Source organism: Oncorhynchus keta, chromosome 34, assembly GCF_023373465.1.
Source record: "Oncorhynchus keta strain PuntledgeMale-10-30-2019 chromosome 34, Oket_V2, whole genome shotgun sequence".
NCBI classification, from domain to species: Eukaryota; Metazoa; Chordata; class Actinopteri; order Salmoniformes; family Salmonidae; genus Oncorhynchus; species Oncorhynchus keta.
In genome coordinates this window covers 868841-893493 of record NC_068454.1, presented here as the reverse complement: position 1 = coordinate 893493, position 24653 = coordinate 868841, and the positions used below count along the sequence as shown (strand labels likewise).

Genomic DNA, 24653 nt, shown 5'->3' with positions numbered 1-24653 from the left:
TACACCACATCAGTCACTGGCTTTATCAATAAGTGCATCGATGACGTCGGCCCCACAGTGACTGTACGTACATACCCCAACCAGAAGCCATGGATTACAGGCAACATCGCACTGAGCTAAAGGGTAGAGCCGCCGCTTTCAAGGTGCGGGACTCTAACCCGGAAGCTTATAAGAAATCCTTCTATGCCCTCCGACGAACCATCAAACAGGCAAAGCATCAATACAGGCTAAGATTGAATCATAGTACACCGACTCTGACGCTCGTCGGATGTGGCAGGGCTTGAAAACTATTACAGACTACAAAGGGAAGCACAGCCGCGAGCTGCCCAGTGACACGAGCCTACCAGACGAGCTAAATCACTTCTATGCTCGCTTCAAGGCAAGCAACACTGAGGCATGCATGAGCGCATCAGCTGTTCCGGGCGACTGTGTGATCACGCTCTCCGTAGCCGACGTGAGTGATACCTTAAAACAGGACAACGTTCACAAGGCTGCAGGGCCAGAAGGATTACCAGGACGTGTGCTCCGGGCATGTGCTGACCAACTGGCAGGTGTCTTCACCGACATGTTCAACATGTCCCTGATTGAGTCTGTCATACCAACATGCTTCACGCAGACCACCATAGTCCCTTTGCCCAAGAACACAAAGGCAACCTGCCTACCTGGCTGGTAATGGCTCACATCAACACCATTATCCCAGAAACCCTAGACCCACTCCAATTTGCATACCGCCCAAACAGATCCACAGATGATGCAATCTCTATTGCACTCCACACTGCCCTTTCCCACCTGGACAAAAGGAACACTCATGTGAGAATGCTATTCATTGACTACAGCTCAGCGTTCAACACCAAAGCTCATCACTAAGCTAAGGATTCTGGGACTAAACACCTCCCTCTGCAACTGGATCCTGGACTTCCTGACGGGCCGCCCCCAGGTGGTGAGGGTAGGTAGCAACACATCTGCCACGCAGATCCTCAACACTGGAGCCCCTCAGGGGTAGTCTGGTGCCAGAATAACAACATAACCCTCAACGTGATCAAGACTAAAAAGATGATTGTGGACTACAGGAAAAGGAGGACAGAGCATGCCCCCATTCTCATCTACGGGTCAGTTGTGAGCAGGTTGAGAGCTTCAAGTTCCTTGGTGTCCACATCACCAACTAACTAGAATGGTACAAACACACCAAGACAGTCGTCACGAGGGCACGACAAAGCCTATTCCCCTTCAGGAAACTAAAAAGATTTGGCATGGGTCTTCAGATCCTCAAAAGGTTCTACAGCTGCAACATCGAGAGCATCCTGACTAGTTGCATCACTGCCTGGTACACCAATTGCTCGGCCTCCGACCGCAAGGATGCCACGTTGCCACAACACAAAGGTAACACAAGGATGCCATGTTGCCACAACACAAAGGTAACAATAACAAGGATGCCACGGGAAACTGAGAAGTAGAATTCTCTTTAGCCACCCTACTCCTCAGATTCTCCTTCGTATCTCCTGGTGGGAATAGGGCCTTATTTTCTACATGTCACTTTGTAACTGTCAAATTGGGGGAGAGGTGATAGGGTGGTGTTAAACCATGGGGGGCTGGTTGCACTTTTCAAATGAGGGAGGTGTTAAACCATGGAAGAGTTACTGAATTCACCTGAGAAAAAGCACAGAACCATTCACACAGACCCGATACTTGTATTTGGTTACAGGGTGAAAATGCAAGAATCATGACTGGGTCTTTAGGTGGGTTTTTAACTTCTCTATGTTATTTATCCCCCCCCCCCCTTTTCAGATATATGAAAAAAGCTGGTATAAAAATGCACATAGTGTAAATGTGTGTGATTCCGTTGTCTCTGTTCCGTTTCGGCTCCGTGGTTCGGGGATAATTAGTGACCTCGTCATGCCGTTTGGTGTTCCCTCAGTTACAGGTCAGCAACTTCAGGTTTTTTTTGTGTTTACATTTCCAAAAATGGTATGCCTTATGCAAATCAGTTCTCCGTACAATGCCACAGAAAGGTATTGAGACGTTTACATAGACTGTATAAAGAGACAGTTTAGGTACATACAGTAAATCACAACAAGAACCAATTAGTGAGTCTTGTAAAAATAGCTAGCGATGGCTACAGTGGCGTGACGAATATACAAGACATGTTCCGCTTGTATCAAAGGCTGTTTTACATCACAGGAGAAGAAAAACAAGGCAGTGTAGAGAGAAAATATGTTCAGACCAAACGATTTAAATATCTTTAAATAAGCAAAAACAAAACATCAGAGATGGGCCTCTGAGGGTGGGCCTCTGAGGGTGGGCCTCTGAGATGGGCCTCTGAGGGTGGGCCTCTGAGATGGGCCTCTGAGATGGGCCTCTGAGGGTGGGCCTCTGAGGTGGGCCTCTGAGGGTGGGCCTCTGAGATGGGCCTCTGAGATGGGCCTCTGAGATGGGCCTCTGAGATGGGCCTCTGAGATGGGCCTCTGAGATGGGCCTCTGAGGGTGGGCCTCTGAGATGGGACTCTGAGGGTGGGCCTCTGAGGGTGGGCCTCTGAGATGGGCCTCTGAGATGGGCCTCTGAGGGTGGGCCTCTGAGATGGGCCTCTGAGGGTGGGACTCTGAGGGTGGGCCTCTGAGATGGGCCTCTGAGATGGGCCTCTGAGATGGGCCTCTGAGATGGGCCTCTGATATGGGCCTCTGAGATGGGCCTCTGAGGGTGGGCCTCTGAGATGGGCCTCTGAGGGTGGGCCTCTGAGATGGGCCTCTGAGATGGGCCTCTGAGATGGGCCTCTGAGATGGGCCTCTGAGATGGGCCTCTGAGATGGGCCTCTGAGATGGGCCTCTGAGATGGGCCTCTGAGATGGGCCTCTGAGGGTGGGCCTCTGAGATGGGCCTCTGAGGTGGGACTCTGAGATGGGCCTCTGAGATGGGCCTCTGAGGGTGGGCCTCTGAGATGGGCCTCTGAGGGTGGGCCTCTGAGATGGGCCTCTGAGATGGGCCTCTGAGATGGGCCTCTGAGGATGGGCCTCTGAGTGTGGGCCTCTGAGATGGGCCTCTGAGATGGGCCTCTGAGATGGGCCTCTGAGATGGGCCTCTGAGGGTGGGCCTCTCAGATGGGCCTCTGAGATGTACCTCTGAGATGGGCCTCTGAGTGTGGGCCTCTGAGATGGGCCTCTGAGATGGGCCTCTGAGATGGGCCTCTGAGATGGGCCTCTGATATGGGCCTCTGAGATGGGCCTCTGAGGGTGGGCCTCTGAGATGGGCCTCTGAGGGTGGGACTCTGAGATGGGCCTCTGAGATGGGCCTCTGAGGTGGGCCTCTGAGATGGGCCTCTGAGATGGGCCTCTGAGATGGGCCTCTGATATGGGCCTCTGAGATGGGCCTCTGAGGGTGGGCCTCTGAGATGGGCCTCTGAGGGTGGGCCTCTGAGATGGGCCTCTGAGATGGGCCTCTGAGGTGGGCCTCTGAGATGGGCCTCTGAGGGTGGGCCTCTGAGATGGGCCTCTGAGATGGGCCTCTGAGATGGGCCTCTGAGGATGGGCCTCTGAGTGTGGGCCTCTGAGATGGGCCTCTGAGATGGGCCTCTGAGATGGGCCTCTGAGATGGGCCTCTGAGGGTGGGCCTCTGAGATGGGCCTCTGAGATGTACCTCTGAGATGGGCCTCTGAGATGGGCCTCTGAGATGGGCCTCTGAGGTGGGCCTCTGAGATGGGCCTCTGAGATGGGCCTCTGAGATGGGCCTCTGAGAGTGGGCCTCTGAGATGGGCCTCTGAGATGGGCCTCTGAGGGTGGGCCTCTGAGATGGGCCTCTGAGATGGGCCTCTGAGATGGGCCTCTGAGAGGGGGCCTCTGAGATGGGCCTCTGAGAGTGGGCCTATGAGAGTGGGCCTCTGAGGGTGGGCCTCTGAGATGGGCCTCTGAGATGGGCCTCTGAGAGTGGACCTCTGAGATGGGCCTCTGAGAGTGGGCCTATGAGAGTGGGCCTCTGAGATGGGCCTCTGAGAGTGGGCCTATGAGAGTGGGCCTCTGAGGGTGGGCCTCTGAGATGGGCCTCTGAGAGTGGACCTCTGAGATGGGCCTTTGAGACTGGCCCTTTGAGCCTGGGCCTCTGAGAGTGGGCCTCTGAAACTGGGCCTCTGAGGCTGGGCCTCTGAGTCTGGCCCTCTAAATCTGGGCCTCGGAGACAGGGCCTCTGAGAATGGTCCTCTTGTCAGAGGCAGATTAGAGGACGGTAACAGATGGAAGAATTATGTTGGGATAATGTGGGTGGTGGTTCATACGAAAATAACTCAGGTGGTTCTCTGGATGTAGGAAGGAAGGCAGTAATAGAACACACACACACACACACACACACACACACACACACACACACACACACACACACACACACACACACACACACACACACACACACACACACACACACACTTCTTGATGAGGCCTGCAGGAGAGGTCAGACTTGCTAATTGATGAGGCCTGCAGGAGAGGTCAGACCTGCTAATTGATGAGGCCTGCAGGAGAGGTCAGACCGGCTTCTTGATGAGGCCTGCAGGAGAGGTCAGACCGGCTTCTTGATGAGGCCTGCAGGAGAGGTCAGACCGGCTTATTGATGAGGCCTGCAGGAGAGGTCAGACCGGCTTATTCAGTCAGCTCCATACAGACTGATTCCAGGCCAGGTTTTCCATTAGTCAGGTTAATAAGGCCAGTCCAGATTGTCTTTCATCAGTCAGCTCCATACAGACTGATTCCAGGCCAGGTTTTCCATTAGTCAGGTTAATAAGGCCAGTCCAGATTGTCTTTCATCAGTCAGCTCCACACGGACGGAGCCCAGGCCAGGTTTTCCATTAGTCAGGTTAATAAGGCCAGTCCAGATTGTCTTTCATCAGTCAGCTCCATACAGACTGATTCCAGCCCAGGTTTTCCATTAGTCAGGTTAATAAGGCCAGTCCAGATCAGGCTCCATACAGAATTCCAGGCCAGGTTTCCCATTAGTCAGGTTAATAAGGCCAGACCAGATTGTCTTTCATCAGTCAGCTCCACACAGACTGATTCCAGGCCAGGTTTTCCATTAGTCAGGTTAATAAGGCCAGTCCAGATTGTCTTTCATCAGTCAGCTCCACACGGACTGATTCCAGGCCAGGTTTTGGTGGTCAGGTTAATAAGGCCAGTCCAGATTGTCTTTCATCAGTCAGCTCCATACAGACTGATTCCAGGCCAGGTTTTCCAGTCAGGTTTAAGTCAGGTTAATAAGGAAGGATTCCAGGCCAGTTTTCCATTGTCTTTCATCAGCTCACACACACACACACACACACCCAGGCCAGGTTTTCCATTAGTCAGGTTAATAAGGCCACACACATTGTCTTTCATCAGTCAGCTCCATACAGACTGATTCCAGGCCAGGTTTTCCATTAGTCAGGTTAATAAGGCCAGTCCAGATTGTCTTTCATCAGTCAGCTCCATACAGACTGAGGATTCCAGGAGAGGTTTTCCATTAGTCAGGTTGCAAGGCCAGTCAGATTGTCTTTCATCAGTCAGCTCCATACAGACTGACAGGCCAGGTTTTCCAGGCCAGGTCTTTTCCAGCTTAGATTCAGGTTTTCCATTAGTCAGGTTAATAAGGCCAGTCCAGATTGTCTTTCATCAGTCAGCTCCATACAGACTGATTCCAGGCCAGGTTTTCCATTAGTCAGGTTAATAAGGCCCAGATTGTCTTTCATCAGTCAGCTTACAGATGATTCCAGGCCAGGTTTTCCAGTCAGGTTAATTCCAGATTGTCTTTCATCAGTCAGCTCCACACAGACTGATTCCAGGCCAGGTTTTCCATTAGTCAGGTTAATAAGGCCAGTCCAGATTGTCTTTCATCAGTCAGCTCCATACAGACTGATTCCAGGCCAGGTTTTCCATTAGTCAGGTTAATTAAGGCCAGTCCAGATTGTCTTTCATCAGTCAGCTCCATACAGACTGATTCCAGGCCAGGTTTTCCATTAGTCAGGTTAATAAGGCCAGTCCAGATTGTCTTTCTTTCATCAGATTCAGCTCCATACAGACTGATTCCAGGCCAGGTTTTCCATTAGTCAGGTTAATAAGGCCAGTCCAGATTGTCTTTCATCAGTCAGCTCCATACAGACTGATTCCAGGCCAGGTTTTCCATTAGTCAGGTTAATAAGGCCAGTCCAGATTGTCTTTCATCAGTCAGCTCCATACAGACTGATTCCAGGCCAGGTTTTCCATTAGTCAGGTTAATAAGGCCAGTCCAGATTGTCTTTCATCAGTCAGCTCCATACGGACTGATTCCAGGCCAGGTTTTCCATTAGTCAGGTTAATAAGGCCAGTCCAGATTGTCTTTCATCAGTCAGCTCCATACAGACTGATTCCAGGCCAGGTTTTCCATTAGTCAGGTTAATAAGGCCAGTCCAGATTGTCTTTCATCAGCTCGGACTGATTCCAGGCCAGGTTTTCCATTAGTCAGGTTAATAAGGCCAGTCCAGATTGTCTTTCATCAGGATTCCAGGCCAGGTTTTCCAGCCAGTCCAGATTGTCTTTCATCAGTCAGCTCCATACAGACGGATTCCAGGCCAGGTTTTCCATTAGTCAGGTTAATAAGGCCAGTCCAGATTGTCTTTCATCAGTCAGCTCCACACGGACGGAACCCAGGCCAGGTTTTCCATTAGTCAGGTTAATAAGGCCAGTCCAGATTGTCTTTCATCAGTCAGCTCCATACAGACTGATTCCAGGCCAGGTTTTCCATTAGTCAGGTTAATAAGGCCAGTCCAGATTGTCTTTCATCAGTCAGCTCCATACAGACTGATTCCAGGCCAGGTTTTCCATTAGTCAGGTTAATAAGGCCAGTCCAGATTGTCTTTCATCAGTCAGCTCCACACGGACTGATTCCAGGCCAGGTTTTCCATTAGTCAGGTTAATAAGGCCAGTCCAGATTGTCTTTCATCAGTCAGCTCCACACGGACTGATTCCAGGCCAGGTTTTCCATTAGTCAGGTTAATAAGGCCAGTCCAGATTGTCTTTCATCAGTCAGCTCCACACGGACTGATTCCAGGCCAGGTTTTCCATTAGTCAGGTTAATAAGGCCAGTCCAGACTGTCTTTCATCAGTCAGCTCCACACGGACTGATTCCAGGCCAGGTTTTCCTTTTAGCCAACCCGGCCATTTTGATGAATTGTATTTATGTAGCCAGGATAGTCCAGTGTGTAACAGTCCTGGGATCCAATCAGGGAGCCAGACCCGGAGGCCATGAGTGCAGGATCCCAATGCCCACAGTCTGCCAGCACCAGAACACCAGAGGCATGTCCAGCACCACCCCCCTGCTTAGCTCAGGTAATTGGATCTGAGTGTTAATTGGTTCAATACCTCCAGAACTGAATGTAGTAGTAGCTGGAGGTAGAGTTTTTATTGGTTCCCTTTTTTTGGGGAGGGGGGGTTTGGAGACATGGTGGTAGAGAGAGTTAAGGGACGAGACAGGAATTCTCTCCATGCCATGTGGTGCTGAACACTTCAGTGAAGCTCAGCATTTTCTCCGTTCGTCAGAAATGGCACCCTGTACCCTATATAGTGCACTACTTTCTCTGGTCAAGAGTTAGGCCCTAGTGCACTGTCTAGTGAACAGGATAGAGTGCAATTTGGGAAACATCCATGTCAGTGTATGTTTCTCCCCATGGTGTCAGTGAGTGAGGACATGGTTATGCGATGCACACACACACAGAGACCTGGTGCGTTTGTGAACAGCCACAGACTCCAGCGCTCCAGGATCCGGGACACTCTCCAGGACGGTTTCCTGAGCTGCAGGGAAGGTGCCACCGTCTTCTGCCTTGACCCAGGTCCCCAGGAGAACGCTGCTTCGGAAGGTGAGATAAGTATGAACAGAACCTGGTGGGAGAGACTCATCCAGACCCCCCAGGGCTCCAGTTCTTACCTCAAGACCAGTGAAGTGGCCTCTAGGACAGCCCTCGGAGCCTAGAGAAGGGGCCTCTAGGACAGCCCTCGGAGCCTAGAGATGTGGCCTCTAGGGCAGCCCTCAGAGCCTAGAGAAGTGGCCTCTAGGGCAGCCCTCGGAGCCTAGAGAAGGGGCCTCTAGGACAGCCCTCGGAGCCTAGAGAAGTGGCCTCTAGGGCAGCCCTCGGAGCCCAGAGAAGTGGCCTCTAGGACAGCCCTCAGATCCCAGAGAAGTGGCCTCTAGGACAGCCTTCAGAGCTCAGAGAAGGGGCCTCGAGGACAGCCCTCTGAGCCCAGAGAAGTGGCCTCTAGGGCAGCCCTCGGAGCCCAGAGAAGTGGCCTCTAGGACAGCCCTCAGAGCCCAGAGAAGGGGCCTCTAGGACAGCCCTCGGAGCCCAGAGAAGTGGCCTCTAGGACAGCCCTCGGAGCCCAGAGAAGTGGCCTCTAGGGCAGCCCTCGGAGCCCAGAGAAGTGGCCTCTAGGACAGCCCTCGGAGCCCAGAGAAGTGGCCTCTAGGACAGCCCTCGGAGCCCAGAGAAGTGGCCTCTAGGGCAGCCCTCGGAGCCCAGAGAAGGGGCCTCTAGGACAGCCCTCTGAGCCCAGAGAAGAGGCCTCTAGGACAGCCTTCAGAGAAGGCGCCTCTAGTACAGCCTTCAGAGCCCAGAGAAGTGCCAGGGCTGGGCAGGGTAGGGCATGGCAGGGTAGGGCAGGGCAGGGCAGGGCTGGGCAGGGCTGCAGACTGCTGCTTCAGAAGGTGAGATAATTGTATCATACTGACATGAGCCTCCTGGTGGTGTTGTGAAACCAAAGCTCTGATTGACTGTCTGATGATGCCTGCGTTCTAAATGGCACCTTATTCCCTATGGGGCCCTGGTTTAAGAAACAACAACAACAACTAGTGCACTACATAGGGAATAGGGTGCCATTTTGTCACGCCGGACAGAGCATTCTGTGAAGACATGCCACCTAGGATGAGAATGATTTGAGAGCCTTGCCAACGTTATGGGTCCGGTTGGAGTCTGGTTTAGGGTTACACAGGAAGGCATCACTAGACGCGTAGCTAATGCTAGGACTGTCAGAATAAACCGTAATAAAGTCTCATTTCAACTTCACACGGATGGTGGTGTATTGTCATTATAAAGCCTGAGAGGGTTAGTTTGGTTTCTCTAGCTGGATGGATTCGGAAGCTTTGATGTGATCAGTGTGGCCAATCGTGTAGTTTTATCCCATCCTTCAACTCCAAAACCCCTTTTTCTCAACTTTCTCAGTCGTAGGGTGACAAAAAAGAGCTGCTAATCACTTCCTGGTCTTCTTGTCCGTATGTTCTGTCTCCACGGCAACAACTGTAGCTATCTATACTGAACAAAAATATAAACGCAACATGCAACAATTTCAAATATTTTACTGAGTCACATTTCATACATGGAAATCAAAATTAAATTGTTGTCTTTTGATTTCACATTACTGGGAATACAGATATGCATCTGTTGGACAAAAGTAGCAGCGTGGATCAGAAAACCGGTCAGTTTCTGGTGTTACCACCATGTACAGTGGGGCAAAAAAGTGTTTGTGCAAGTTCTCCTACTTTAAAAAAATGGGAGAGGCCTGTAATTGTCACTTCAACTATGACAGACAAAATGAGAAGAAAAAAATCCAGAAAATCACATTGTAGGATTTTTAAAGAATTTATTTGCAAATTATGGTGGAAAATAAGTCTAAAAATTTTATTGTGCTCAGCACCAGGTGCAATGTAATTCTAGTGGCCTTTTAAAAACTACTATGTAATGATCATGAGTGGCCTTTTACTGTCCCCAGCACAAGATGCACCTATGTAATGATCATGAGTGGCCTTTTACTGTCCCCAGCACAAGATGCACCTATGTAATGATCATGAGTGGCCTTTTACTGTCCCCAGCACAAGATGCACCTATGTAATGATCATGAGTGGCCTTTTACTGTCCCCAGCACAAGATGCACCTATGTAATGATCATGAGTGGCCTTTTACTGTCCCCAGCACAAGATGCACCTATGTAATGATCATGAGTGGCATTTTATTGTCCCCAGCACAAGATGCACCTATGTAATGATCATGCTGTTTAATCAGCTTCTTGATGTGCCACACCTGTCAGGTGGATGGATTATCTTGACAAAGGAGAAATGCTCACTAAACAAATTTGTGCACAACATTTGAGAGAAATAAGCTTTTTGTCTGTATAGAACATTTCTGGTGTCTTTTATCTCAGCTCATGAAACATGGGACCAACACTTTACATGCTGAGTTTACATTTTTGTTCAGCGCTATAGGCGACCATGTAGGAGTCTTCTGGAGCATTTTAACCTGGACATAGTAAACCATCCAGGACACTCAAATTATTATCAAATGTCCATTATCCAAATAGTATGATATGATATATAGTGTATATAATTAACCCAGTAAGTTGACCGAGAACACATTCTCATCTACAGCAACAATCTGGGGAATAGTTGCAGGGAGGGTGAACAAGCCAATTGTAAGTTGGGGATGATTAGGTGACCGTGATGGTATGAGGGACAGATTGAGAATTTAACCAGGACACCGGTGTTAACACCCCTACAAGAGGTGCCATGGGATATTTAGTGACCACAGAGAGTCAGGACACCGGTCCCATCTGAAAGACAACACCCTACACAACATCTGCCCTGTGGAATTGGGATATTTATTTTCTTCAGACCAGAGGAAAGAGTGCCTCCTACTGGCCCTCCAACACCACTTCTAGCAGCATCTGGTCTCCCATCCAGGAACTGACCAGGACCAACCCTGCTTAGCTTCAGAGCCAAGCCAGCAGTGGTATGCAGGGTGGTATGCTGCTGACCAGGAACAACCCTGCTTAGCTTCAGAAGCAAGCCAGCAGTGGTATGCTGCTGGCATGATATGATATGCTGATATGTTACATTTGGTATGCTATGTACACTGCTCAAAAAAATTAAGGGAACACTTAAACAACACAATGTAACTCCAAGTCAATCACACTTCTGTGAAATCAAACTGGCCACTTAGGAAGCAACACTGATTGACAATAAATTTCACATGCTGTTGTGCAAATGGAATAGACAACAGGTGGAAATTATAGGCAATTAGCAAGACACCCCAATAAAGGAGTGGTTCTGCAGGTGGTGACCACAGACCACTTCTCAGTTCCTATGCTTCCTGGCTGATGTTTTGGTCACTTTTGAATGCTGGCGGTGCTTTCACTCTAGTGGTAGCATGAGACAGAGTCTACAACCCACACAAGTGGCTCAGGTAGTGCAGCTCATCCAGGATGGCACATCAATGCGAGATGTGGCAAGAAGATTTGCTGTGTCTGTCAGCATAGTGTCCAGAGCATGGAGGCGCTACCAGGAGACAGGCCAGTACATCAGGAGACGTGGAGGAGGCCGTAGGAGGGCAACAACCCAGCAGGACCGCTACCTCCGCCTTTGTGCAAGGAGGAGCACTGCCAGAGCCCTGCAAAATGACCTCCAGCAGGCCACAAATGTGCATGTGTCTGCTCAAACGGTCAGAAACAGACTCCATGAGGGTGGTATGAGGGCCCGACGTCCACAGGTGGGGGTTGTGCTTACAGCCCAACACCGTGCAGGACGTTTGGCATTTGCCAGAGAACATCAAGATTGGCAAATTCGCCACTGGCGCCCTGTGCTCTTCACAGATGAAAGCAGGTTCACACTGATCACATGTGACAGACGTGACAGAGTCTGGAGACGCCGTGGAGAACATTCTGCTGCCTGCAACATCCTACAGCATGACCGGTTTAGCGGTGGGTCAGTCATGGTGTGGGGTGGCATTTCTTTGGGGGGCCTCCATGTGCTTGCCAGAGGTAGCCTGACTGCCATTATGTACCGAGATGAGATCCTCAGACCCCTTGTGAGACCATATGCTGGTGCGGTTGGCCCTGTGTTCCTCCTAATGCAAGACAATGCTAGACCTCATGTGGCTGGAGTGTGTCAGCAGTTCCTGCAAGAGGAAGGCATTGATGCTATGGACTGGCCCGCCCGTTCCCCAGACCTGAATCCAATTGAGCACATCTGGGACATCATGTCTCGCTCCATCCATGTCTCGCACCACAGACTGTCCAGGAGTTGGTGGATGCTTTAGTCCAGGAGATCCCTCAGGAGACCATCCGCCTCCTCATCGGGAGCATGCCCAGGCGTTGTAGGGAGGTCATACAGGCACGTGGAGGCCACACACACTACTGAGCCTCATTTTGACTTGTTTTAAGGACATTACAATCAAAGTTGGATCAGCCTGTAGTGGTTTTCCACTTTAATTTTGAGTGTGACTCCAAATCCAGACCTCCATGGGTTGATAAATTTGATTTCCATTGATAATTTTTGTGTGATTTTGTTGTCAGCACATTCAACTATGTAATGAAAAAAGTATTTAATAAGAATATTTCATTCATTCAGATCTATGATGTGTTGTTTTAGTGTTCCCTTTATTTATTTGAGCAGTGTATTAACTTTGTGGCTGTCCATCAGTCAATTCGTATGATATAGTATATTACAAATTACAATTGTTATTATATGTTACCAATTGCAATTTGTTGTGCCTAACATTAGCTAGGTGGCTAGGTTGCTAACACTAACGTTAGCTAGGTGGCTAGGTTGCTAACACTAACGTTAGCTAGGTGGCTAGGTTGCTAACACTAACGTTAGCTAGGTGGCTAACACTAACATTAGCTAGGTGACTAGGTTGCTAACACTAACATTAGCTAGGTGGCTAGGTTGCTAACACTAACATTAGCTAGGTGGCTAGGTTGCTAACACTAACGTTAGCTAGGTGATTAGGTTGCTAACACTAACATTAGCTAGGTGGTTAGGTTGCTAACACTAACGTTAGCTAGGTGACTGCTCTTAAATGCAGGTAAACGAAATGCATGCTCTTATGCACCTGCCCACCTATCTAGCATCACATTACGGTTCTGACTTAGAATATGTGGACAACTACAAATACCTAGGTGTCTGCTTAGTTTTTAAACTCTCCTTCCAGACTCACAAAGTATCTCCAATGATCAGTTTATGCTCTTCTCTCTCGCTCTCAGCGACGCTCTCTCTCGCTCTCTTGCTCTCTCTCTCTCTGGTCTTGCTCTCTTGCTCTCGCTCTCTTGCACCTCAGTCACGCTCAAGCTCTCTAAACGTCATCTCTAACCGCTCATCGATAAGCTCTCTCTTCTCTCGCTCTCGTCTCTCTCTCTCTCGCTCTCTCTCGCTCTCTCAATTACCGCTCTGTTTTCTCTCTCTCGCTCTCTTGGTTTCTCAAATGACTGCTCTCGCCTGGTTCTCTCACCTACTCTCTCTGATAGAGTTCTTTCTGTCAAGTCGGAGGGCCTGTCTCTCTCTCTCTCTCTGACTCTCTTGCTCTCTCTCGCCTCTTGGTTCTCTCTCTCTCTCTCTCTCTCTGCTCTCTTTCTCTCTCTTGCTCTCTCTCGCTCTCTTGCTCTCTCTCGCTCTCTTGCTCTCTCTCGCTCTCTTGCTCATTCTCGCTCTCTTTCTCTCTCTCGCTCTCTTTCTTGCTCTCTCTCGCTCTCTTTCTCTCTCTTGCTCTCTCTTGCTCTCTCTCTCGCTCTCTTGCTCTCTTGCTCTCTCTCTCGCTCTCTTGCTCTCTCTCTCTCTCTCTCGCTCTCTCTCTCTCTCGCTCGAAATTGCTCTCTCTCTCTCTCGCTCTCTTGCTCTCTCTCTCTCTCGCTCTCCTCTCTCTCTCTAGCTCTCTCTCTCTCTCGCTCTCTTTCTCTCTTAGAATCTCTCTCTCTCTCGCTCTCTTTCTCGCTCTCTCTCGCTCTCTTGCTCTCTAAACTCTCTCTCTCTCAGCTCTCTTTCTCTCTCTCGCTCTCTTGCTCTCTCTCTCGCTCTCTCTCTCTCTCGCTCTCTTTCTCTCTCTCGCTCTCTTGCTCTCTCTCTCTCGCTCTCTTGCTCTCTCTCTCTCTCTCTCGCTCTCTCTCTCTCTCGCTCTCTTGCTCTCTCGCTCTCTTTCTCTCGCTCTCTTTCTCTCTCTCTCTCTCTCTCTCTCGCTCTCTTTCTCGCTCTCTTGCTCTCTCTCGCTCTCTTGCTCTCTCTCTCGCTCTCTCTCTCTCTGCTCTCTTTCTCTCTCTCGCTCTCTTGCTCTCTCTCTCGCTCTCTCTCTCTCTCGCTCTCTTTCTCTCTCTCGCTCTCTTCTCTCTCTCTCGCTCTCTCTCTCTCTCGCTCTCTTTCTCTCTCTCGCTCTCTTGCTCTCTCTCTCGCTCTCTCTCTCTCTGCTCTCTTTCTCTCTCTCGCTCTCTTGCTCTCTCTCGCTCTCTTGCTCTCTCTCTCGCTCTTCTCTCTCTGCTCTCTTTCTCTCTCTTGCTCTCTCTCGCTCTCTTTCTCTCTCTGCTCTCTTTCTCTCTCTGCTCTCTTTCTTGCTCTCTCTCGCTCTCTTTCTTGCTCTCTCTCTCGCTCTCTTTCTTGCTCTCTCTCTCGCTCTCTTTCTTGCTCTCTCTCGCTCTCTTTCTTGCTCTCTCTCGCTCTCTTTCTTGCTCTCTCTCCCTCTTTCTTGCTCTCTTTCTTTTCTCTCTCCTCTCTTTCAGGCTCTCGCTCTCTTTCTTTCTCCTCTGACAATATATTTCTCTCATTTGCTCTCTCTTTCTCTTTCTCTTGTCTCTCTTTCTCTTTCTCTTTCTCTCTCTTTCTCTTTCTCTTTGTTTCTCTTTTCTTTCTCTCCTCTCTCGGCTCTCTTTATCTCTCCTTCTCTCTCTCTCTTCTCTCTCTCTTCTCTCTCTCTCTCTCTCTCTCTCTTTTCTATTCTCTTCTTCTCTCTCTCTCTCTCTGCTCCTCCAGGTATCATCCTGTTTTGTTTGTTCCTTTGTAGTTTTGCTATACCTGTTGTTCGTGTCCCCTCATTTTTACCACAGGCTATGAGCCGGCCTGTGACAATATATTTTTCTCATTTACACACCAGTATCTCTACTTGCACATTCATCTTCTGCACATCTATCACTCCAGTGTTTAATTGCTTCACCACTACGGCCTATTTATTACCTTACCTCCCTAATCTTACTACATTTGCACACACTGTACATAGATTTTTCTATTGTGTTATTGACTGTACGTTTGTTTATTCCAAAATGTGTAACTCGGTGTTGTTGTTTGTGTCGCACTGCTTTCCTTTATCTTGGCCAGGTCACAGTAGTAAATGAGAACTTGTTGTCAACTGGCCTTCCTGGTTAAATAAAGGTGTTCTCAACTGGCCTACCTGGTTAAATAGAGGTGTTCTCAACTGGCCTACCTGGTTAAATAAAGGTGTTCTCAACTGGCCTACCTGGTTAAATAGAGGTGTTCTCAACTGGCCTACCTGGTTAAATAGAGGTGTTCTCAACTGGCCTACCTGGTTAAATAAAGGTGTTCTCAACTGGCCTACCTGGTTAAATAAAGGTGTTCTCAACTAGCCTACCTGGTTAAATAAAGGTGTTCTCAACTGGCCTCCCTGGTTAAATAAAGGTGTTCTCAACTGGCCTCCCTGGTTAAATAAAGGTGTTCTCAACTGGCCTACCCTAGCCTACCTGGTTAAAGCCTACCTGGTTAAATAAAGGTGTTCTCAACTGGCCTACCTGGTTAAATAGAGGTGTTCTCAACTGGCCTACCTGGTTAAATAAAGGTGTTCTCAACTAGCCTACCTGGTTAAATAAAGGTGTTCTCAACTGGCCTACCTGGTTAAATAAAGGTGTTCTCAACTAGCCTACCTGGTTAAATAAAGGTGTTCTCAACTGGCCTACCTGGTTAAATAAAGGTGTTCTCAACTGGCCTACCTGGTTAAATAAAGGTGTTCTCAACTAGCCTACCTGGTTAAATAAAGGTGTTCTCAACTGGCCTACCTGGTTAAATAAAGGTGTTCTCAACTGGCCTACCTGGTTAAATAAAGGTGTTCTCAACTGGCCTACCTGGTTAAATAAAGGTGTTCTCAACTGGCCTACCTGGTTAAATAAAGGTGTTCTCAACTGGCCTACCTGGTTAAATAAAGGTGTTCTCAACTAGCCTACCTGGTTAAATAAAGGTGTTCTCAACTAGCCTACCTGGTTAAATAAAGGTGTTCTCAACTAGCCTACCTGGTTAAATAAAGGTGTTCTCAACTGGCCTACCTGGTTAAATAAAGGTGTTCTCAACTGGCCTACCTGGTTAAATAAAGGTGTTCTCAACTAGCCTACCTGGTTAAATAAAGGTGTTCTCAACTAGCCTACCTGGTTAAATAAAGGTGTTCTCAACTGGCCTACCTGGTTAATTAGAGGTGTTCTCAACTGGCCTACTTGGTTAAATAAAGGTGTTCTCAACTAGCCTACCTGGTTAAATAAAGGTGTTCTCAACTGGCCTACCTGGTTAAACCACCCTACTTTTATGTTTGCTTTAAGTAACCTTCTGTCTTTCGTAACCATACCAAACGTAACATATCATGCTAATTTGAGTGTCCTGGATTTGAGTTTATTATGTTACGTCTGGTCTATGAGACCAGGCTGGGTTTTTAAGTCACTAGATTAAATCTGTTTTCATTGTCAGCTGGCATTTGAACCTTTTCTTATATTTGATGACATGGTTTGTGTGTATATATATATTCTGTTTTTCCTCCTTATTTTTGATTCATCAGACACTTGAACCTTGTGCCCTTGTTAAAACACTACTCTACATAGCTTGCTGTCAAGTGAATGTTGCATTTAGCCCAGGTCAGCTACACATTACCATATTACCATTCCACTGCCTGGCAGCATTTTCAGAGTACAGTTTCACACAACTGTACTTGTCAATAAGTAAAATGGTTTGCACTCCGAAAGGTATTTCCCCGTGTGGAAAACTGGTGGAAATGTACTTTGAATGACTTTGTAAACTCGCAACTTGTCATTAACATTTAAGGGGATGCATTCTGCATGCCTGGCCTTTTGCTGACATCAATCTATCTCCATATTTTCCTTACGTTAGGGAAAATCAACGAGGGTCTATGCATTCTAAGGAAAATAATGAACCACGTGGAAGGTGTGTTCCATGACGCGCTTCCTTTCAAAAGCAGCTCAGAAATAGAACATATTAGATTGAATAGAATTATAGCGTCACAGCGCGTTACAATTATACCCTTACAGGTCGTTACCGGTTACCGGTGCGTTATAGGGAAATGCACCTCAAGCCAATTAGAAATTAGTATTCAGCAATGACATGGTATAAATGGATTATTCTCAGAATATGATGGTAACTAAATGACTGTATAATGCTTGTTCATATTGCCTAAGAATACCAATAGTTTACATCTAAGCACACAGGAGTCCTGTCCAGTTCTCTCCATAAATATTAATTACGCCAACCAGCCTGTGGTAACTGTAGCCTATATACGCCACTAACATGTCATTTCATGAGCTTGGGGCTGTGTTTGCTCCGCTTCTGTTTTTCCTTCCGTAACTGTCTTTTTATAAATGAAAGAAAGAAAGGGCTCCAGCAGGCAGTGAGTGGTCCTCTTTAATCAGCGGCTGTGAGGAGGCGGGTCGAGGTGCTGACTGTAATGTGATAGCTGCTCCGTTCTAACGCTATTACATACACATGCTGCCTGCCTGGCTTGGCTGCTCTCTCAGCGCTGCTGGAAAACCGAGCCTTCAAACTCGGACAGAATACTCCGAGCAGAGTAGAGGAAGGAGCTACGAGCGGGGACCGCGGGAGAGACAGAGCAGAGTAGAGGAAGCAGCTACGAGCGGGGACCGCAGGAGAGACAGAGCAGAGTGTTACTTATAGATTATAGAATAAAGGGTGTTTCTAACGGCAAAAAAAAAAAAAACGTTTTTGATGAGTGCTGTATGGAATAACGGTTTACGCACTAGCCTTGGACAGTTGGACCGTTTCGTTTAGATTGTGATTATTTTTTGGGGGGTGGGGGGTGCGGGTGGGTGGGGGGTTTGGACAAGTACATGTACCGGAGGGAAGAAGTCAAAGGAAAGATAATATGTTGTCACTGGATTTCGAGGCAGCCAAAAAGAAAAACAACTCACTTCAGATATGAGCTCACGGAACGCGTCAAACCAGTGGACTAAAACCGCCATGGACCTTCTGAATTGATACAGATGATTTAGTTTCAGATGTATTTTGTCTAGTGCTTTATTTCGTTGGAATAGAAGATCCTCTGGGTGATATTTATGTTCTATTTAAAAATATATATATTGTGGCCGGGTAGAATGGTTTTGAATCTATTCAATTATTGAATTGAAATAACCTGGGAAAAATATTACTTTTTTTTTAAGAGGAAACAAAATAAGGTGGTGGAAATCGCCGTTGTGGAGAACCCCGACCACAGACAGACCCTTTCTCGGTGGAGACGCGTGAGTGGAGAAAACAGTTTGGAAAGGTACGAGGAGGACTTTTACTGCGAGTTCTTCTCTCCAAGATCAGGAGACTAAAACTTCACCCAGCAACATGGATATATTAACGTGGCTGTGTGGATGTTTACTGGCGGGTTGCTTACCACTAGTAGTTCTCGGTGAAGAAGGTACGTGTTTTTATGGAGCGAGTCCGTTCGCAGCCCTACAACGGCTGTTCTCACATTTGGGTTATGTGCCATTTGAAATATGACTTTGAACCGCTTTGCATCAGCAAAAATATTGCCCATTATAAATACATCATTATATTTCCTTCTAAAGCCTTCGGAAAATAAGAAGAGAACAGTGGTTTTCCCTTGTCTAGTATTTCCTATTTTATTTAGATATGGATTGAAATCTCGTTCGGTCTTTCAGCAGATGTTTTAATTTATCAAGTTCAAAATTAGGGTTTTATACCTCACAGACAGTCAATTACTCAACGACATGTAGTGACAGACAGAATGTGCCGTGTGTTTTACACGTTGGAACTGTCAGCGGGACTCGACGTGCGTAGAGACCGCCGCGGTAGTTCTCTTTAGGGAAGGTAATTCCTAGCGCCGCGGGCGTCATCGGGAGCCGGTTTAGTTCTCCGGGGGGAGTCGGGCTGCTGGAAGTCTTACATTTCCTCACAAAACCTACGATTAAAAAAAAGTGAAATAACGTTTCACCTACAATAGCAATATGCCCAATATTTCACTGAGATTATAATACAAACTGTTTTAGTGTAGTGAGGGATTTAGAAACAATGTATTGTGTTCTCGTATCATCAGGGCATCTGTTGAAATTCTAAATGTTCCCTGTGAGTGTTTAGATACGAACAGTCAACGGGGTAGCTTGACATAGAGGCCAATCTACGGGGTAGCTTGACATAGAGGCCAATCTACGGGGTAGCTTGACATAGAGGCCAATCTACGGGGTAGCTTGACATAGAGGCCAATCTACGGGGTAGCTTGACATAGAGGCCAATCTACGGGGTAGCTTGACATAGAGGCCAATCTACGGGGTAGCTTGACATAGAGGCCAATCTACGGGGTAGCTTGACATAGAGGCCAATCTACGGGTTAGCTTGACATAGAGGTCAATCTACGGGTTAGCTTGACATAGAGGCCAATCTACGGGGTAGCTTGACATAGAGGCCAATCTACGGGGTAGCTTGACATAGAGGCCAATCTACGGGGTAGCTTGACATAGAGGCCAATCTACGGGGTAGCTTGACATAGAGGCCAATCTACGGGGTAGCTCGACATAGAGGCCAATCTACGGGGTAGCTTGACATAGAGGCCAATCTACGGGGTAGCTTGACATAGAGGCCAATCTACGGGGTAGCTTGACATAGAGGCCAATCTACGGGGTAGCTTGACATAGAGGCCAATCTACGGGTTAGCTTGACATAGAGGTCAATCTACGGGGTAGCTTGACATAGAGGCCAATCTACGGGGTAGCTTGACATAGAGGCCAATCTACGGGGTAGCTTGACATAGAGGCCAATCTACGGGGTAGCTTGACATAGAGGCCAATCTACAGGGTAGCTTGACATAGAGGCCAATCTACGGGGTAGCTTGACATAGAGGCCAATCTACAGGGTAGCTTGACATAGAGGCCAATCTACGGGGTAGCTTGACATAGAGGCCAATCTACGGGGTAGCTTGACATAGAGGCCAATCTACACAAACAAGCTTTGTTATAATTGAGTAGGATCATTCAAATCCAACATGTTCTTAATCGTCAGATTAACCTTTGATTATATGAGTGGATTATGTTTGGATTTAATTTGACTGTATTGGTCTAATGATTTGTGTTTAGATGTCTGTTTAGTGTAAACCTAATGGTTTATGTTTCCAATATTGACATTATTCCCATGTTATTTATCATAATCATGTATAGGCTTGCTACAGCGTTACCCCTCGGGACCCTGTTTTATCTCCTAACAATCCATATAGCTCGTGGTTAAATGCGTAGGCATTGTTTAAATTGATTGCTGTCAAATGATAGTTTGTTTCTAGGAAATCAGAACAGGATTTGCGTCTGTTACACGACGTAGCCTACAGCGGGAAGAAAACGTCTTTAAAGTTGCGTGAAGGTAGTCAGCCTTTCACTTGAACCGGTGCTTGTCTTTTTTTGGGCCATTTGAAACGGATCGACTTTATGTTAAATGTTTCTCTTGAGAGCCGAATGTAGAGGCTGGAGTACCTTGACAGAGATTAGTCCGGTGTTGAGCTCCATGACAGGGACCGTGTAAGACAGACCCTGAAAACTAAGCAGCCTAAACGTTTGTGAGGAAGACTTCTGTTTTTTCTTGTCTATTGGATTTCGAATGACATGTTGTTTTCTAAATGATCTCAAACATATTTCAAAGGTGTATATATATACATTTTTTGCGCTAAAACCAAATTAATATATATATATATAGTTAGTACATTGACCATATATCGTACAATAGTAATAACGTTAGAATAACACGATGCAATGTTGATCACGCTACAGTTATTGAAATACTTCACTATCTTTTTCTTTATAATGAATTGATCTTTATATCATAGTAATAACATGGTAATAACACACACATTTTATCCATCATAATCCATTCATCATGTTTGGAGGATTTTTTTTTTTTACCAGGGGTGTTGGAAGGTATATAACCCTACCGTAAGCTATTACCTTATTTTCAAGAGGAACGGCTTTGAACTAAACCAGTGTGACGCCTCAGGGCATCTGGAACAGTAGCCAGATATCAGTAGCTCTTTCTGGGAAGAAAACCATTAGTTTAGCCTGGTGCTGCTGCTCTCCTTTCTTAATTTATACCGCTAGACAAATTAACCAACTTGACGAGACTGAATGCTGTGTGTGTGTGTGTGTGTGTGTGTGTGAGAGAGAGAGAGACAGAGAGAAAGAGAGAGAGAGAAAGAGAGAGATATGTTTACTGTTATTTTTTATTTCACATTTGAATATTATCTACCTCACTTGCTTTGGCAATTGAGAATTGAATTGAGAGAGAGAGAGAGAGAGAGAGAGAGAGAGAGAGAGAGAGAGAGAGAGAGAGAGAGGAGAGAGAGAGAGAGAGAGAGAGAGAGAGAGAGAGAGAGAGAGAGAGAGAGAGAGAGAGAGAGAGAGAGAGAGAGAGAGAGAGAGAGAGAGAGAGAGAGAGAGAGAGAGAGAGAGAGAGACAGAGAGAGAGAGAGAAGTGGAAGTGGAAACAATGATTGGCTACTGCTAGTCAATTACAGAACTACAGACAGAGACATAGTTCAGGCAGTAGGAAGCTCTCTCATCCATTTACATGCAGATGATACGGTCTTATATTCAGCTGGCCCCTCCCTGGATTTTGTGTTAAATGCTCTACAACAAAGCTTTCTTAGTGTCCAACAAGCTTTCTCCGTCCTTAACCTTGCTCTGAACACCTCCAAAACAAAGGTCATGTGGTTTGGTAAGAAGAATGTCCCTCTTCCCACAGGTGTGATTACTACCTCTGAGGGTTTAGAGCTTGAGGTAGTCACCTCATACAAGAAGTACTTGGGACGGTACACTGTCCTTCTCTCAGCACATATCAAAGCTGCAGGCTAAAGTAACATCTAGACTTGGTTTCCTCTATCGTAATCGCTCCTCTTTCACCTCAGCTGCCAAACTAACCCTGATTCAGATGACCATCCTACCCATGCTAGATTACAGAGACATCATGTATAGATCGGCAGGGAAGGGTGCTCTCGAGCGGCTAGATTTCCTTTACCACTCGGCCATCAGATTTGCCACCAATGCTCCTTATAGGACACATCACTGCACTCTGTACTCCTCTGTAAACTGGTCATCTCTGTATACCCGTCGCAAGACCCACTGGTTGATGCTTATTTATAAAACCCTCTTTGGCCTCACTCCCCCTATCTACTGCAGCCCTCGTCCTCCACATACAACACCCGTTCTGCCAGTCACATTCAGTTTACAGGTCCCCAAGGTAAAAACATCCCTGGGTCGCACCAGGTCGCACCAAGCGACTGGAACGAGCTGCAACAAACACTCAAACTGGGCAGTTTTATCTCAATCTCTTCAATCAAAGACTCAATCATGGACACTTACTGACAGTTGTGTCTGCTTTGTGTGATGTGTTGTTATCTCTACCTTCTTGACCTTTGTCCTGTTGTCTGTGCCTAATAATGTTTGTAACATCTTGTGCTGATGCCACGTTGTGTTGCTACCATGCTGTTGTTATGTTGTGTTGCTACCGTGCTGCGTTGTCATGTGTTGCTACCATGCTGCGTTGTCATGTGTTGCTACCATGCTGCGTTGTCATGTGTTGCTACCATGCTGCGTTGTCATGTGTTGCTACCATGCTGCGTTGTCATGTGTTGCTACCATGCTGTGTTGTCATGTGTTGCTACCATGCTGTGTTGTCATGTGTTGCTACCATGCTGCGTTGTCATGTGTTGCTACCATGCTGCGTTGTCATGTGTTGCTACCATGCTGCGTTGTCATGTGTTGCTACCATGCTGCGTTGTCATGTGTTGCTACCATGCTGCGTTGTCATGTGTTGCTACCATGCTGCGTTGTCATGTGTTGCTACCATGCTGCGTTGTCATGTGTTGCTACCATGCTGTGTTGTCATGTGTTGCTACCATGCTGCGTTGTCATGTGTTGCTTCTACAGGATTATAATCCAGTGTTTTCTACAGGATTATAATCCAGTGTCTTCTTCAGGATTATAATCCAGTGTTTTCTACAGGATTATAATCCAGTGTCTTCTACAGGATTATAATCCAGTGTTTTCTACAGGATTATAATCCAGTGTCTTCTACAGGATTATAATCCAGTGTCTTCTACAGGATTATAATCCAGTGTTTTCTACAGGATTATAATCCAGTGTCTTCTACAGGATTATAATCCAGTGTCTTCTACAGGATTATAATCCAGTGTTTTCTACAGGATTATAATCCAGTGTCTTCTACAGGATTATAATCCAGTGTCTTCTACAGGATTATAATCCAGTGTTTTCTACAGGATTATAATCCAGTGTCTTCTACAGGATTATAATCCAGTTTCTTCTACAGGATTATAATCCAGTGTCTTCTACAGGATTATAATCCAGTGTCTTCTACAGGATTATAATCCAGTGTCTTCTACAGGATTATAATCCAGTGTCTTCTACAGGATTATAATCCAGTGTCTTCTACAGGATTATAATCCAGTGTTTTCTACAGGATTATAATCCAGTGTCTTCTACAGGATTATAATCCAGTGTTTTCTACAGGATTATAATCCAGTGTCTTCTACAGAATTATAATCCAGTGTTTTCTTCAGGATTATAATCCAGTGTCTTCTACAGGATTATAATCCAGTGTTTTCTACAGGATTATAATCCAGTGTCTTCTTCAGGATTATAATCCAGTGTCTTCTACAGGATTATAATCCAGTGTCTTCTACAGGATTATAATCCAGTGTCGTCTACAGGATTATAATCCAGTGTCTTCTACAGGATTATAATCCAGTGTCTTCTACAGGATTATAATCCAGTGTCTTCTTCAGGATTATAATCCAGTGTCTTCTACAGGATTATAATCCAGTGTTTTCTACAGGATTATAATCCAGTGTTTTCTACAGGATTATAATCCAGTGTCTTCTACAGGATTATAATCCAGTGTCTTCTACAGGATTATAATCCAGTGTCTTCTACAGGATTATAATCCAGTGTTTTCTACAGGATTATAATCCAGTGTCATCTACAGGATTATAATCCAGTGTCTTCTACATTATTATAATCCAGTGTTTTCTATAGGATTATAATCCAGTGTCTTCTACAGGATTATAATCCAGTGTTTTCTACAGGATTATAATCCAGTGTCGTCTACAGGATTATAATCCAGTGTCTTCTACAGGATTATAATCCAGTGTTTTCTACAGGATTATAATCCAGTGTTTTCTACAGGATTATAATCCAGTGTTTTCTACAGGATTATAATCCAGTGTCTTCTACAGGATTATAATCCAGTGTCTTCTACAGGCTGCATCACATGTAGAGGCTTGGTATGTTATGTGGCGTTCTATCTGTCTGCCTACTCATGTGTTCTATCTGTCTGCCTACTCATGTGTTCTATCTGTCTGCCTACTCATGGTCCAAGTTCGGTGTTTACTAGAACTGAACAGCTGCACCATGGGAATGCATCTCTCTCTGTGTGTGTGTGTGTGTGTGTGTGTGTGTGGGCTCACTACTTAATGTTCAACAGTTTGAGAGGAGAATGTTGTTGTTCTGGTCATGGAGAGAATTTATCCTCTCTTAATAACTTAACGCGTTTGTTTTCACACTTTACATTAGCAGATGTCTCTCCTTGATTCGATTACCAGAGATTTTATCCTTTCTCTTGTACACAGTGGT

The 24653-nt window shown here is 46.6% G+C and overlaps 2 protein-coding genes across 2 annotated transcripts in view; one reads left to right on the top strand and one right to left on the bottom strand.

The window, feature by feature from the left end:
- Nucleotides 1-1618: 1618 nt before the first annotated feature.
- LOC127914842 (uncharacterized protein DKFZp434B061-like) lies at nt 1619-5308 on the bottom strand. The gene is made up of 5 exons (XM_052492587.1): nt 5291-5308; nt 4508-4594; nt 3921-4170; nt 2274-3827; nt 1619-1647 (listed from the first exon to the last, which is right to left on the bottom strand). Exons 1-5 carry the CDS (start codon nt 5306-5308, stop codon nt 1619-1621), a joined length of 1938 nt encoding a protein of 645 aa, XP_052348547.1.
- A 12540-nt stretch (nt 5309-17848) lies between these two features.
- LOC127914921 (neuropilin-2-like) overlaps nt 17849-24653 on the top strand; it is a 403275-nt gene continuing 396470 nt past the window's right edge. The window contains exon 1 of the mRNA XM_052492709.1: nt 17849-18427. Within this exon, the coding sequence (XP_052348669.1) occupies nt 18355-18427 (73 nt within the window). The 5' untranslated portion in view covers nt 17849-18354. The remainder of the gene's footprint in view (nt 18428-24653) is intronic.